This window comes from Bombus vancouverensis, chromosome 8 (genome assembly GCF_051014615.1).
Source record: "Bombus vancouverensis nearcticus chromosome 8, iyBomVanc1_principal, whole genome shotgun sequence".
Taxonomy (NCBI): Eukaryota; Metazoa; Arthropoda; class Insecta; order Hymenoptera; family Apidae; genus Bombus; species Bombus vancouverensis.
This window is the reverse complement of record NC_134918.1, coordinates 5590815-5606954: the sequence shown is the minus strand read 5'-3', so window position 1 is coordinate 5606954 and position 16140 is coordinate 5590815. Positions and strand designations below refer to the sequence as shown.

The 16140-nt window shown below is 36.2% G+C and overlaps 1 protein-coding gene across 1 annotated transcript; it reads right to left on the bottom strand.

The window, feature by feature from the left end:
• Nucleotides 1-5536: 5536 nt before the first annotated feature.
• Nucleotides 5537-13032, bottom strand: LOC117164796 (venom protease-like). Its single transcript, XM_033348133.2, has 7 exons — nt 12950-13032; nt 11705-12358; nt 9215-9304; nt 8430-8732; nt 8168-8269; nt 7945-8096; nt 5537-6625 (listed from the first exon to the last, which is right to left on the bottom strand). The coding sequence occupies exons 2-7, from the start codon at nt 11766-11768 to the stop codon at nt 6461-6463; spliced, it is 876 nt and encodes a 291-aa protein (XP_033204024.1). The 5' UTR covers nt 11769-12358; nt 12950-13032; the 3' UTR covers nt 5537-6460.
• Between the last annotated feature and the right edge of the window lie 3108 nt (nt 13033-16140).

The window sequence follows — 16140 nt, the reverse complement described above, 5'->3', positions numbered from 1 at the left end:
ACGATGATGCTGCAGAGGATAACTATGATGGGGTGTGTCTAAGGACACGAGATCACCGAATTCGTGGAGAGATGCCTTCGTTCGGAAAGTGAGGGAAATTGACGTTGCTGTTAATTGGTCAATTTCCATGTTGGTGGTTAGAGAAGGATGCTAGCCGCCCATGAGGGAAAGTTGCTAGCGGGAAACATCGTTCGTCAGAAAAATAGATTTCCCCTATCTTCCTGTAGTTGGGACAAAGACTGTCTGTCTGTTTGAAGGACTTTAGTTAACTAAATCTTAAGATTTGTAACGGGTCCTCAGATTAGCTGAACATGTACTGTGGAGATGCATCGACATCTGGTAATCATCTTGCCCGAAGAATAGGCTCTGCGTGTGGCGAGCCACGGAACAGAAACCGTTGGAATGTTTACTGTCGCGTGCCGCTACAACTATTTCTTTTAACGAGAGCTATAGAATTACTCCATACCTCTGTTAGGTAAAAACGTTTATCCCGTGATCGCGGCTACGTTCGGCGACTGGTTGTCGTCTCGAGTCCAAATTCACTATCATAAATCTGGAACAATTATAATCGAGTTAAGCTATAGAGGCAAAATATTGGGGGTTTTCCGAAGAATTCGAAAGGAAGGTCCCGGTGTCCTTTCATCTCCGACATATATATATATATATTTTTTTTTATTTATTAACATTTACAATCAATTCTCGCATTGAGAAAACATATATATACATAATGAACATAAATATATAAATACATAAAATATAGATTTCATTTCTAAAAGAAACATTTCTAAAGTTTTTATATTTTTTATTTCTACTTTAACCCTTTGGTGAAGATTTATAAGCGATTGTTTAAAGTATTTCTTGCAAATATAACTGTACGACCTTGTACAATAAACACGACGAGCATTACTTCAAAGCATTGAGATTCTTGAATTACTCTTTACTTTTTAATTTTAACAAGGCGGTGTCTGTGGTTGATTCATGCATTTCTAATACAATTACATGAATTGATATAGTGCGCGGTATGATGTAATTAAGCCGTACATCGACTGTGTAGCGAGGGCAATAGTATCGTCTATCGCCTTTTATAGTCTTCGTTGAATCATTTCACTCTGTTACGTAATTTTTCATTTCATTTATAGCTTTCAATAAATACATCGTTGTACAATAATATTTCAGAGAAATAACCATTGTTGAATATACGATACACGAATTCGCCACGAACGTTTTATGAAACCGAGATAGATAAAGAAATTCACGGATTTACAACATAAAGCAAATTAAAATACGGATTCTACAATTTAAAATATATTACATTAAAATTACCGTATACAAGTCTAACGCGAGCAATTGAACGCGCAAATAGAGGTCCTCTAGCATCCAGCACGTAATTCCTGTTATTTGTCACCGAGATTCAACAGTTCGATTCATCACGATGCTGCGTACGTGAACAATATGGAAAAAGAAAGAAAACATCAGGCTAGAAACATTACAGCGTGCATTTCTTTCTTTAGTTTTTTCCTTTGAAACATATCGTGTTAACGATATGTAAACAGGAATTCACTAACGTCCGATATTCTGTTTCATACTCTTCTAATTTTGTTTATATTAGATACTCTATTATGATTAGAGCGTGGATGTTTATATAAATTCGTAGCTTTATTTAACACTATTACAGAAATACAATTATGGAAATTGAACTTAAATAGAAATTTCTTTCATTCAATACAATTAAGTATCATAACTCATTTATTACGTTAATCCTTAACAATATAACAGAAACTTTATTTTCAATATTTTCGATATCTTTGCACATTATTCTATGCAATCTGTGCATTTCTACATTTTTAAATTTACTATAAATGTACAATCTATTTATAACTCATCACAATGGTTTAGTTTCAATTACACGTTTGTAGAATACGTCTTACACTTGTCACCAGAGGGCCATCGATATCAACACAGGGCTAGCGATGTTAATGCTTTCTCACTAGTGGTCACATTGACACTGTTTGTTTCAATAAATATAACTTCTAACACAAGTTTTTCTATCCCAGTGTCTAAGGTAAAGGTCTGCTAGGTAAGCCTTACTGAAGAGTCCCAACTAGCAAGATCTCGGACGAAACACTACTTTTCTCTCTTCTCCATTTCCTTTCCTTGTCCACCCTACATCATCCATCCCTCCTATGCTTGAGTCATATGGGCAAGATGGAGTGACAGAAAGGGAAGAGGATGATCTTAGCGACGGAAGATTAATTCAAGAATGCCCATGGGAGCCGCTTCTGACCTAAGACTGATAATATAGGACTTAGGTTAAGTAGTAGAAAGGTAGTCGCGATACACCGTGTGGTTTTTCCGTAGCTTCATCACACGGTGTGTACGCGAACCTTTCCCGGCCTTATTAGGTTAAGAGTAGGGCCGCTCCACTGGGATACGTCGCAAGAGAGGGTAGGAGAATCGAGCCGGCCTTCGATACAGTGTCCCGCCGCTGGCGTGAGGGAGGGAGAAATCCGTTTTCACAATGTTCCTGCCATGTACATAGTCCTTCTTCCCCCTCCTTCCATTGTGTCTAAGGCATGAGCCTGCTGGGTAAGCCTTACTGATGAGTCCACTAGCAGGCTCTGGACGAAACACACCTTTTTTTTTTCCTTTTTTTTTCCGTCTTCTTTCATATATCCGTGATAATTGTAGCTGCTGGCTGTAGATGTCGCTTGCCGTGGTACTGCAGTATTTTCTTCTTATTTAGATATCGTAGAAGAAAAATCGGACTTCGGAAAAGTACGAGAGGCGCCGGGATTTGAACCCGGGATCCGAACGTTTGTACTCTAAGGCGCTAACCACTGCGCCGCCGTCGTCCGACACTAGTTGGTGTCGAGTGGTAATATTTGCGCTTTCGAGTTCCGCCCCAAGAGGTAAGCTCGGTGTGGGTGCGCTTTTTGAACGAAGAACACGGATTCGTTATTCATACTTTTCATTAGGAAAGTGAGGGTGCCCATTGGTTATAGCCAACGTTAATGAATGAAGATAGGAGGAGGAAGCCTCCTACCAACGTGGTTCGTGGGTGACATTGTTTATTGGAAAAATAACTACCCGCTTTCTCCGTAATTTGTAAGAGTGCACAATAAACCTAAGGATTGTTCTAAGGACTGTCCATAATCCGAAAATACTTACAGGGTTAGAGATTCCTTCAAGCTATTAAGATTACGTCAAAGGATTCAGTTTATAGTATATAGTATATAGTAGATCAGTATATAGTATAAAGTTTCAGACGGCGCACGGACCATCGTACGCGCCGTAACATAGAGAGTTATAAGAATATACATAAAATAAAATTAAACATCGCAAAAGTAACTTAATTAGAAATGACTACAATGTATGATGTATAATATAATGAATTCAAATTGTCTAAAAAATATTACAAATTTATAAAGATTTTACTATAAAATTTTTTTAAAAGAAGCTGATACTATTATATAGCATTTTCAAGCATTTACGCACATTAATGTAATTATTAGGTCTTAGTTAAGGTCAAATTAATCCAAGGACGGAACATAGAAGTATTTAACACCGAAGCTTTCGAACTAAATTGAAATTCTGTCTTTTTAATTTTCATACAGAAATTAATTCTTTTCCTGAATTAAAATTCTACCTGAAATACTAAATAAATGTTAAGCTCAATATCACAAATCTCGAACAAATACAATCGGATTGAATGACGACAATATCGGCTATGGTAGAATCTAGGTTAAAATGTTAAGGGGTTTTCCCAAAATTCCAAAGGGAAGGCTTCGGTGTCTTTTCAGCTCCGACATATATATCTGAACGAATATTTTTTTATTTATTTATTTAAATTTTACAATTTGTTCAGTAGGACATTTGGTAAAATATTATAGCTTAGTGGTATAATAATATAACATGTGGATGGTTACCCCCAGCGGGATTCCATTTTCCAAGCTGTTTATTTTATTTCTATTGTGAGATCTGCGGGATGCTTCTTCTTCAGTCTTCTTTCTATTTTGGTTTTATTCGTTGCAACAACCAGCTGGTTTGGGTGTGTTACAAGTCTTTCTTTATACTTTTTTGCATATCTAGCGATTTCCTCTTTGACTGTTGGAATTTTTAAATCTTTTCGTATGTCTTCATTTCTGACGTACCATGGAGCGTTAACTATTGTCCTTAAAATTTTTGCTTGCTTTGTTTCTGTTTTATTTATGTGATTCATTGCTGCCGTCTCCCATAGTAGGACTCCGTATGTCCAGATTGGTTTGATTATTGTTTTGTATAGATTTAGTTTATTCATTGTGCTTAATTTAGATTTTCTATTGGTTAACCAGTACATCTACTTCCTTTTTTCACGTATTCTGTTTATTATTGATTTTATGTGATGCTTCCATGTAAGGTGTGTGTCTAAATGTATTCCTAGATATTTGACTTGCTTTGTTTGTGCTATGCGGGCGCCGTTCAGTTGGATATCTGGTGTTTTTCCTTTTCTAAGTGTAAATGTTATGTGATTGCACTTGATGTTGATTCTGAACTGATGTTCGCTTTTATTTGTTTGCTTTGCAGCCACTTTTCTATTTTTGTAATGTGTTCTTGTAGTAGTGCGGCTGCCGTTTCTGGATTTGCGTGCCTCACCAGTATGGCCGTATCGTCCGCGAACGTTAGTATTTTGCTGTTGACAGTTGTTGGTATGTCTGCCGTATATAGTGTGTATAGTATTGATCCTAGGACGATTCCTTGCGGTACTCCTGCCTTGATATCCTTAATTTCAGAATATGCACCATTTATTTTTACTACAAAGGTTCTATTGTTTAAGTAAGATTTGAGTAGTTTGTAGATTTGTTCTGGAAATTGCTTTTTGAATGTTTGAAGAAGTTTTTCATGGTTAACTTTGTCAAATGCTTTTTTGATGTCCATAAAGAGTGCCGTGCAATATTGTTTTGTTTCCAGCGCCTGTAAGATTTCATTGACGAGTCTGTGCATTTGTTCTATTGCGGAGTGTTTATTCCTGAATCCAAATTGATGGTCCGGTATTAGTTTTTCTTTTACTATTCTTGGTTTTAGGCCGTTATATTTTATTTCTTCTAGTAATTTGGAAAATGCAGGCAGTAATGATATTGACCTGTAGGATGCAGTTAGATGTGGGTTTTTGTTTGGTTTGGGTAACATTACGATCTGTGCTATTTTCCATAGTGCAGGAAAGTACTGTATTCTTAGAATTGCGTTAATATTATCGTTGTTAGTCTTATTGCCTTTGGGGAAAGGTTTTTTAAGATTTTTCCATTGATCAAGTCAAATCCTGGTGCTTTACTTGTCTTTGTTGCCATAATTAAGTTTGTAACTTCTTGCGCTGTTGTGTTGAGTATGCAGCAGCGTTTATCAGTTGTGTTGCTGACATTTTTTATTCGTCACAATAGTTTGGGAGTTTATGTCTCGTAAGTATCTGTAATGTGTAAGTATACCTTTGGTTGAATGGAAATTTCTCTTACATATGTAGTATCTAAATAGTTTAGAGTAAGTACAAGAAAGGATGTTCTATTTGAAGTGAAGTTTAGTTTTATTTTAACAAGCAATACCCGATGCAAAAACTGACTACAATATCTTCGTACGTCTAACACTCGGCTCACAACGTCTGTCTTCACAGGTCAAAAAATGCTGAGCCTCCACACTCGCACCCTTCTCTCCCATCCATTACTCATTTGGCTTTGACGTCACCAAGGCATACCCTGTTACACACACACTCTCTCTCTCTCTCTCTCTTTCTCTCTTCCCCAGCACTCTTACCATTCTTAGTTTATGTCTTAAATTTACAATTTATGCTATCCCGAGAAAACTCAAACTTAAATATATGGTAGACCAAGCGCATACCCCCCCCTTTTTTGATATTACACATATAGTTAAAAATGCAGAAACATTGCATTGAATTGGAACGTGATAAAAAAATAAGTAAAGTTCTGATGTTGCACGCGATTGCATGAGCACATAGGACATTTTTAGCGAATAAAAAATAGTTTTGGAAGACTCGAGATTTATCTTGTATTTTATGGACTTTCTGTGTCCCAACCTCTAGAAGCTCTCTATCTTATGAAGTGTTTCAGAGCAGTCCGAAATTTTGTATCTACATACAAGAAGTATACGATCTAAGTGGAATATTTAATTATTCTCTTGATACATCAGAAACAAAATTTACAGAACTTCTCAGAAAGTTGGTTTATTATTACCAAAATTAGTTTAAATATAATTAGTAAAAATTTAATAAATGCTCGTTTATCATCTCTACGTATCTAAGTCGTGCAAGTATAGCGTACGTAAAAAGTTAGTGTCGTTTCAAAGTTACATTTCATGCATTTTAAGACTATAATTCTTGACGTAAAAGACAATATAAATCTGAGCTGCCTCTTATCTCCACAATAATACATTCCAACTTTATTTTTCGTGCACGAAAAATGATATTTATGGGACACTAATAATTTTGCAACACTGGGATAATGAAGTCGTCGAGGTACGACGTGACTCTCGTGTAAGTGCCCGGATAATCAGGTACGCCGCATTCATGACCAGATAAGACAACACCTATTTGATAGTAGGTGAATTGCTGTGATATCATCAGTGGTCCTCCGCTGTCAGCCTGAAATGATTGTTAAATTTTTAATCATAGTTACTGAAATATTTTAATCGAATTGTATTGAAATTATACTTATATACAGTAATAATCTATTATTGATTTATATATTGAAATATTCCAATTTAGAATGTATATATTATATGTCGGGTTTACATTAGAATTAGGGTTAGGGGCGTGAAACGAATCTTCGTTTAGGTTACACGTTGTCGTTATGCAATAGAGAAGACATTGACTAGCGCAAATACGATTATTATAGAGCCGGACAAGTAACCGTGGTAGTTAGGTACTCGAGAAACTAATGACAATGATCCTAGGTTCAATAACGAATCCGCGGTCGACGGGATGATAGACGAACGTGCTCACAAAATCTAAGTCGGACGCGTAATATTCACTGGTCGTAAAGGGTTACTCCTTTCATCGATGAGATCGCGAGCGAGAATGCCTTTCCCGTCCCGATGATGCCACAGAGGAAAACTATAATGGGGTGTGTCTAAGGACACGAGATCATCGGATTCGTCGAGAAAAGCCTTCGTTCAGAAAGTAAGGGAAATTGGCGTTGCTGCTAATTGGTCAATCTCCATATTGGTGGTTAGAAAAAGATGCTAGCCGCCCTCGAGGGAAAGTTACTAGTGGGAGACGCCGCTCGTTGAAAAATAGGTCTCCCCTATTTTCTCGTAGTTGGGACAAAGACTGTTTGTCTGTTTGAAAGACTTTAGTTGACTAAATCTTAAGATTTATAACGGGCCCTCGAGGTAGCCGAACATGTACTGCGGAGATGCATCGACATCTGGCAATCATCTTACTCGAAGAATAGGGTCTGCGTGTGGCGAGTCACGGGACAGAAACCGTTGGAATGTTTACTGTCGCGTGTCGCCACGAATATTTCTTTTAAGGAGAGCTATAGAATTACTCCATACCTTTGTTAGACAAAGCGTTCATCCCGTGACCGCGGCTACGTTCGGCGACTGGCTGTTGCCTCGAGCCCAAGCTCACTATCACAACTCTCGAACAATTACAATCGGATTGAATAACTACAATTGTTTAATTACAGCTATAGTAGACTCTAGGTTACAATGTTGCGGGATTAATCAAAATTCCAAAGACTCCGGTGTTCTTTCATCTCCGACATATATGTATTTTGAAAAAAATTAAGATTAGAAGGAAATTAGATTAAGGACCATAATGATGTGTGAGAAATGGGCAAAACTATTAAATTGTGTTTATCTATTATTTTTTATGTTCAAGATGTTGATTTGATGTTGATTCGAATTGATGTACCCTCAGACACCGTATAATTTATAGTAAATCTGTAATGTAATTACTCCACAAGCATCCTTTCCACCTCGAGGGTCTCCGCCGGCGCATATTTCTTTATTGGTGATAGTTACGTCAAAATCCTCATAAGCTTTCTCGTATACGGCGTTGGTAACCACTGGCAGTTGCAGTTCCATTAATGCGTTAGTATATGATTCACCTACAAAGAAAATGAGAAGGATATTTAAGAATGAAACTATTTCATTTTATCATAGAATTGATATCACTTACTAAAGTTTAATGCTCCCCATCCAGCAATGAAGGGGTTATAGCTCACGAAGTTTTTATTTCGAAGGGATTTCTCTATGGGGAGACAAATGGGATGTATGTACTCTGAAAAATAAGAAAATAAATGAAAGTGAAGGAAACGAATGACGAAAAGTATGAGAAAGAATTGAACATGCTTTATGATACAATATATGTGTACAGTAAGAGGTTTCAGCAATACCCAGTAGCATAAATATTAGAAACACAACAATATTTAAAGACTTACCCGAAAATGGAACATTGTCCTTCAGTTTAAGAATAGCAATATCATTATTGTTCGACTCGGCAGAATAATCGGGATGTATTAGTTTAGATTCGACTTCTATTTGAATAGGATGCGCTCCGTCGTCATCTCGTTTTAAATTTAAGTCCCCGATACGAACCACGTACAAATCATCGTTATCTGCACAATGTGCTGCGGTCAAAACATGCCTAGCCGATATTAGGGTACCTGCGCACAGCCATTGTGTTACCCAATGCGGGTTTGAGTAATTACGGAATCCTACTGCAGCGATCCATGGCCAAGCACCTAAAATGCAATAGACATAGTTGTGAACATACACAATTTTTTCTCGCGTGATGAGTTAGAAATTATTGTTATCCATTGGACATTCGACGATGCAGACTCTCAGATAGAAATTTGATTAAGAGAGAAATTGAATTTTGACTTCAATGGAACAACACTTATTAGTTAATTCTATACAGTTTCCACTTGAAGTATACTGAACTCTAAAGTTCGAATATGTAATTTCTTCCCGAACACTTTTTGATCGCCATCCGTATCATTACTCGTATGTCGATTTTTAATTTCAAGTAAAAACATATTCTTTCTAACATGAACTAAAAGGCGGAAATAATTCAAGTTAATAAACAAAGTTACTACCAATGAAACCGTTGTATTATTATATAATTTAATTGAAACGTACTTTGATGTGCTGATTAGTGCCTTTCAATTTCATCCTTCATAGTATATCGCTTATTATTAATCGGAAAGGAATAGATAAAACGTACCAAGTTTAGCTGGTCTACCACCAACCACCCTGGTATGCGTAACGTTGCTGAAACCACAGTGTGGTGGACGCAAGGGCACATCCGAGGTTGCTATAAAATATTTATAGTGAAAGGAGTTATTATATTTAGAGAATTGACAGTAGAGTGATGAATTAATTCGTCTTCGCTGGTTGTTTCACGATTATCCTGGTTATCACATTTGTTTTGTACGTGAAGCGAGTCGTTGGAATATTCGCGAAGTTAACGAAGCATTTTTCAGAAACAAAACCGGTGAAGAAGTGAATACTTAGGTGGAATTTTCCCATTAACTTCGTGACCATCTCGAAAATAAAAAATCAAACGTGTTCCTTTCAATTTTATGTGGTCACGCGTGACCGCTTTTTTCACTCATAATTACCAAACGCGTAAAATTTCGAAACTGCAGACAACTTAAAGTGCAAACCTTTAGTGCGCCCCGCTTGAACTGATGGATGCAGGAGGACAATTAACCCTTTGAGTGCTATGGACGCATATACGAGTCCAGCGAGAGTCTATCTGTGTGGACTAAGGACCCATATATGTGTCTATCAATATTTTCAACCTACTTGACGTTTATATAAATCATTGTATTACTTTTTATTTTTAATATATTAAAAAATGTCGAATAATCTTGAAGAATATACTACAAGAGATAGTGAAATAAATGAAAATTACAATTCATCGGACTCCGAAGAAGATGTGGAAAACTATATAAATAATGGATTAGGTACACGCAGAAATAAAAATAGAAAACGGTGTGGAACATTGAGTACGTCTTCGGAGGAGGAAGATCCGCATTTAACTCAAAATATCGAAAACTGTAAACGCACGGAAATGTTCTTGTGGACGAAGAAGAATTTGACGCCCATATTACATATCTTTGACGATGGAAATTCCGGAGTAAAAGTGCATTTGACCGCACAGTCAACACCTTTTGATGCTTTTTAAATTTTTTTCTCGGAGGAATTGGTCTCTCAAATTACCGAACAGACGAACAACTACTTCAAGAATGTAAAAGATCATAAAGCATGTAAAACGAATTCGCGTTTGAACAATTGGCAGAATGACTCAGTCTGCGAAATGTACGGATTTTTCTGTACTATAATGCTAATGTCGCGGGTAAGGAAACTCTCTTTGAGGGAGTATTGGTCCACCGATGAAATGCTGAAAACCAGAATATTCCGGAAAATAATAGCACCAGACAGGTACATGTTATTATTACAAATGTTAAACTTCAATGATCATAACGTAATAAACGATGACCCGATAATAAAAATACGACCAGTAGTCGACGAACTGAAGAAATCCTTTTCACAGTCATATGAAAATCTGTGCATCAACGAAAGCCTCGTACTATATAAAGGCAGATGTTATTTTAAGCAGTTTATACCTTCTAAGAGAAGCAGGTTTGGTATCAAGATATTTGTTCTTTGCGACTGTAGAACTAATTAGTTTGGATTTTATAATTTATACTGGAAAAAAGACAGAGATGAATCAAAATACTTCGACCTTTGGGATTTCTGGAAACGTTGTTATGACACTTCTTCAACCGTACTTTGAGAAGGGTCATACGTTAATTACGGACAATTGGTATACAAGCCCACAAAACCAATGCATTCGGAACTGTTCGTAAAAATAGGAGCGAAATGCCCCGTATGGAAGAAAGCTTGAAGAAAGGTGAAATTTGTTACCGATCTACGAATAATTTATTGACGATGAAATGGCGTGACAAGAAGGATGTCTGGATGCTATCCACTGTACACGCAGCTAGGTTGATTGAAACGGAAAAATGAAACTATCGAACAGGGTTAAAGAAAACCAAACCATCGTGTATTACAGATTATAACTCTTACATGGGTGCTGTAGACAAAGTTGATATGGTTTTAAGTACACTTAATTCTACAAGGAAAACCATAAAATGGTATAAGAAACTTTTTTCCGTTTGCTAGATTTAGCAATATACAATGCATATATCCTATACAAAAATTCTACTGGTACGAAACAAAAATTTAATGAATTTCATTTGGCACTGGTGAAAGATACTTTACGGAAATATCCACAAGGAAGAAACGTTGTGGGTGGTGGTAAAAAAGATTCGAAAGATATACCGTTTCGTTTAACAGAGAGACATTTTCTATCAAAATGTTCAAATTAAACGGACAAGGCACAATTATCACGAAGAAAATGCGTTGTTTGCGCGAAACATAAAAAACGAAGTGATACGCGATATGAATGCAGAAAATGCGATGTCGGTTTATGTATCGATGATTGTTTTGAGACTTACCACACCTAAATGAACTTCTAATTTTAGTCGATTTGAATTGCTCAAAGTTTTTAGAAAATTGTTGAGAATTGTGGATCTTTGAAGCCGAAATAATGTTACAGGAACACTAAATTTACACTTGGAATTAATATTAGAATAGTTATATACTTATTTCATGGACGATTTCTTATATATTCATGGATACACACTTGCGCGCGTCTCGGCACTTTCTCCTATAGCCGACCTATAACCGACTGAATAGTTTACATTCATCTGTTTTCGAGACGTCGCGCACACACATACCTCCACACACCGATACCCGCATACAAGTATCTCTACTACGCATTTAAACCAGCCCAGCACAGAAAATTATACATGTCTCAACAAAAATAATTAAACAATTTTAATTTTATCAATATACATAAAAGTTTTTATTTTGTGAAATGAATCTAGTGTAGATGTAATGCGCATGTGATTTAAAACTAAATATTTCTTTGTTTAAAATATACGTAAAGAACTTTCCATAATTTTTGTTATATTCATTGGACTCAAATATTTAGATTCATTAACACAATTTCAAGTTTAAATATGTTTTACATTTTAATGTTTTTAGTAGAATAATTAATGTTCGAAAATAACTTTCTAGTATTATTTCATTTGGTGTACAGGAATTACAATTATAACTTAGTTCCGCCATGCGTATTCAATTAACATAATTCACACTAGCAGAAAAAGAATTCCGTCTTCAATCATCGCAACCGCTAAGCGCGTGCCGCCCACGTGGATTGCTTTCGCCGGGAGTATCCAGCATTCAAAAGGTTAACGCCAAACATGCGAACAGTATATTGAAGCCAGTCATCGTACTGAAATAAAAAAGTGACGAATTGAAAAGACGCAGGACTGATAACGATGAATGAATCTAATAAAAGAAACTTGATTCACACTATGATTCAATGTTTTGCAACAAAGAGCGAAAAACTGTGGCGATTTAGAAAGACGCGGAACTGACAACAATAAAGGAAATTTAGTTCGTATTATAAATTGAATTTGCATTAGAAAAGAAGCACGATCATGCGAAATAGATCGTAGGAATGACAAATATCATCGACATATGTTTCTGTGTAATTTCATGTTTGAAAATTGTTTAGTTTAACATTAGAACGATCAAACTCGTCGCAATGACAAGCTTCAAAATTTCCATTTGTGCAAATCACTAAAAAGCACCATAGTACTTTTTGTAAAATAAACGTTGATGTTTATTGAGTTAGTAAGTCGACTACAAGGAACTTAGAAGAAAGGTACAAATAGGAGAATCATCAATTTCAGGTAACTTTTAATAGAAAAATTTGGATATTTGTAAGTATTAAAACACGTTTCTATACGTACATAGCACGATTGATAACAAAATACTCTATATAAAATCAATTCTTATTGTATATTTCGTTCCTACTCACCTCACCACTACTGAGAAACGTAGATAGACTTGTACCAACTTTTGTCGAAGTACCTATTTATACCATCACCTTGTCGTTTCACTTACAATTATCTATTATATAGCATGTTTTATCGCACATTACCGATAGTTGTGCTACTGAAGTTTACAAAACAGCAATAACGTGGTAACAAAAATAAATACTTTCGCGCGTACGACATTACATAAAAGTTACCTTTGCGGAGAAAACTGTTTGCTCGTATTTGCGTGTGCAACTATAATTCATCGTAAAAGTCATTGATTTGTAGACACCGAATTATCAGAAATCAATCACATAAATCTTAAGAACTTAAGTAGAAGAATCTTCTACTTATACGCTTGCTGGCTAACTATGAGATGCCACTCAACGATGCTCATTTTTACGAATATTTCGCAATGCTCCAACAGTGATATTTCACGCTCGCGCTATCATACGTTAACAGTATGTGGTACCTCTCTGTATATAATATATACGCACTCGAGAGAGAGAGAGAGAGAGAGAGAGAGAGAGAGAGATTGACACATCGTTACTCTTTTTTCGGGAATCAATTTCTTCTTTACCATATTCTTGCCACGGATGCTCCGTATTTTCCTACGAATGGAATTCTCTTCGTTCCCACGTTCCCGGAATTGAGCAAATATTTTAGGACGCAACTAATCAGAATATTCTAAGTTATGATTTACCATTATCAGATTTTTTACGTCAGAGGAAATGCCTGTGTCGTTGTCTAACTCAATAGTTACCATTCCATAATCACTCAAACGAACAATGTTAAGATCGTATAAACCATGATATTCTATCTTACTGTAAAGATACCCAGTTATATTATCCAACTGGATAAGAATATCACGAAATTCAGGTCCTTTTATTCCAATCACATGACCATGATAATGTGACATCAATCACATCACAACCTACAACAGAGATAAGACATCGACCTTCAACGTTCGAATACTTTTCCACATCACTCCCTACACCAAGCCCCTCAACATTCTCAAACCAAAACGCATATAAGCCGAGACTTCAGCCAGCTCGGGCAGTTCTTGTTCTAGTTTCTGTTCTTGTGCAGCCCCTTTCTTTCCGGTTCAGTATCATTCTGTTCTTATAAGTGCTAAATTAATAATAATAATAAAGTTCGATAAAAGAAAATTAATAGTTGGGTTACGATTCAGCCTTCTTTTCTCTTACAATCCAATTGTCAATTTTACGTTACAATAATCTTCAATGTAGCTCCTCAATATATAATATTCCAAAATTTATTGCGATGTATAGGATGTACGAACCATGATATTCTAACGCGAGCAATTGAACGCGCAAATAGAGGTCCTCTAGCATCCAGCACGTAATTCCTGTTATTTGTCACCGAGATTCAACAGTTCGATTCATCACGATGCTGCGTACGTGAACAATATGGAAAAAGAAAGAAAACATCAGGCTAGAAACATTACAGCGTGCATTTCTTTCTTTAGTTTTTTTCCTTTGAAACATATCGTGTTAACGATATGTAAACAGGAATTCACTAACGTCCGATATTCTGTTTCATACTCTTCTAATTTTGTTTATATTAGATACTCTATTATGATTAGAGCGTGGATGTTTATATAAATTCGTAGCTTTATTTAACACTATTACAGAAATACAATTATGGAAATTGAACTTAAATAGAAATTTCTTTCATTCAATACAATTAAGTATCATAACTCATTTATTACGTTAATCCTTAACAATATAACAGAAACTTTATTTTCAATATTTTCGATATCTTTGCACATTATTCTATGCAATCTGTGCATTTCTACATTTTTAAATTTACTATAAATGTACAATCTATTTATAACTCATCACAATGGTTTAGTTTCAATTACACGTTTGTAGAATACGTCTTACACTTGTCACCAGAGGGCCATCGATATCAACATAGGGCTAGCCATGTTAATGCTTTCTCACTAGTGGTCACATTGACACTGTTTGTTTCAATAAATATAACTTCCAACACAACTTTTCTTATCCCAGTGTCTAAGGTATAGGTCTGCTAGGTGAGAGCCTTACTGAGGAGTCCGCCACTAGCAGCCTAGGACGAAACACTCAATCTTTATGTCTTCTCTCGTTGTGTCTAAGGCATGAGCCTGCAGTAAGGGTAACCTTACTGATGAGTCCACTAGCAGGCTCTGGACGAAACACACTTTTTGTTTTCTTTTTCTCCATCTTCTTTCATATATCCGAGACCATTGGCAGCTGTTGGCTGTAGATGTCGCTTGCTGGGGTGTAGTACTGCTGTATTTTCTTCTTATTTAGATTTCGTAGAAGAAAAATCGGACTTCGGAAAAGTATGAGGCGCCGGAATTTGAACCCGGGATCCGAACGTTCGTAGTCTAAGGCGCTAACCACTGTGCTGCCGTTGTTTTTTATTTTTTTTAAATAATGTTTATTACACTAAGATAAATTTTAATACATTTGGGTATTCACAATAAACTATGAATTTTGGTAATGATGTGTTAGGCAAAGGTACCGATACGCGACGGTACGACGTAGCCATACTATATTATGTGTCGGCGCTTTACTTTTTTTGTGTTTAATACAATCTTTGGGTTTAAGCCGCTAGGGAGCGGAGCTTTTATATGATTTTGTTTTTCGTTGATTTTTTCTATCCAGAAAACTTGGTCGCAAAACAGGACGCTTCGGTAGTCTACTTTTTGGGTGCTGTGTAACTTTAGGGAGGGTGGGATGAGAGGGGGAGCGGGGGAGGGGGGTGTCAGATAGGTTTATTTACAAAATTTACAAATATTTACAGATTACACCTGTGTTTTACGGTGTCAGAATTGAGTTCTGTCGGTTTAATGGTTTTCTCTCTTATTTTATTATGGATTCGGTATCCACCAATATTTTTTTGTGTTTTTTTTTGTGTTTGTCTTTAGTGTCTTTCAGAGGGAGGGCCATGTTGTATCTCCACCTAGTGTCTGCGGTCTGTTCATTTAAGTTTTCTTCGTAGAGTATAGTTTTGATCCCTATTGTTCTTTTTATCTGATAGATTATTGGGATATTATTTTGGTCCTGGAGGTAGTTTTTTTCGTCTAGGTATAGGAAAGCTTCTGGGGGGATGTAGCCTGTTGTCAGAGTGTTTTTGTAATATGCGTCGTTTGGAAATAGGCAACTGAAGATTAAGCTGTTTTCTT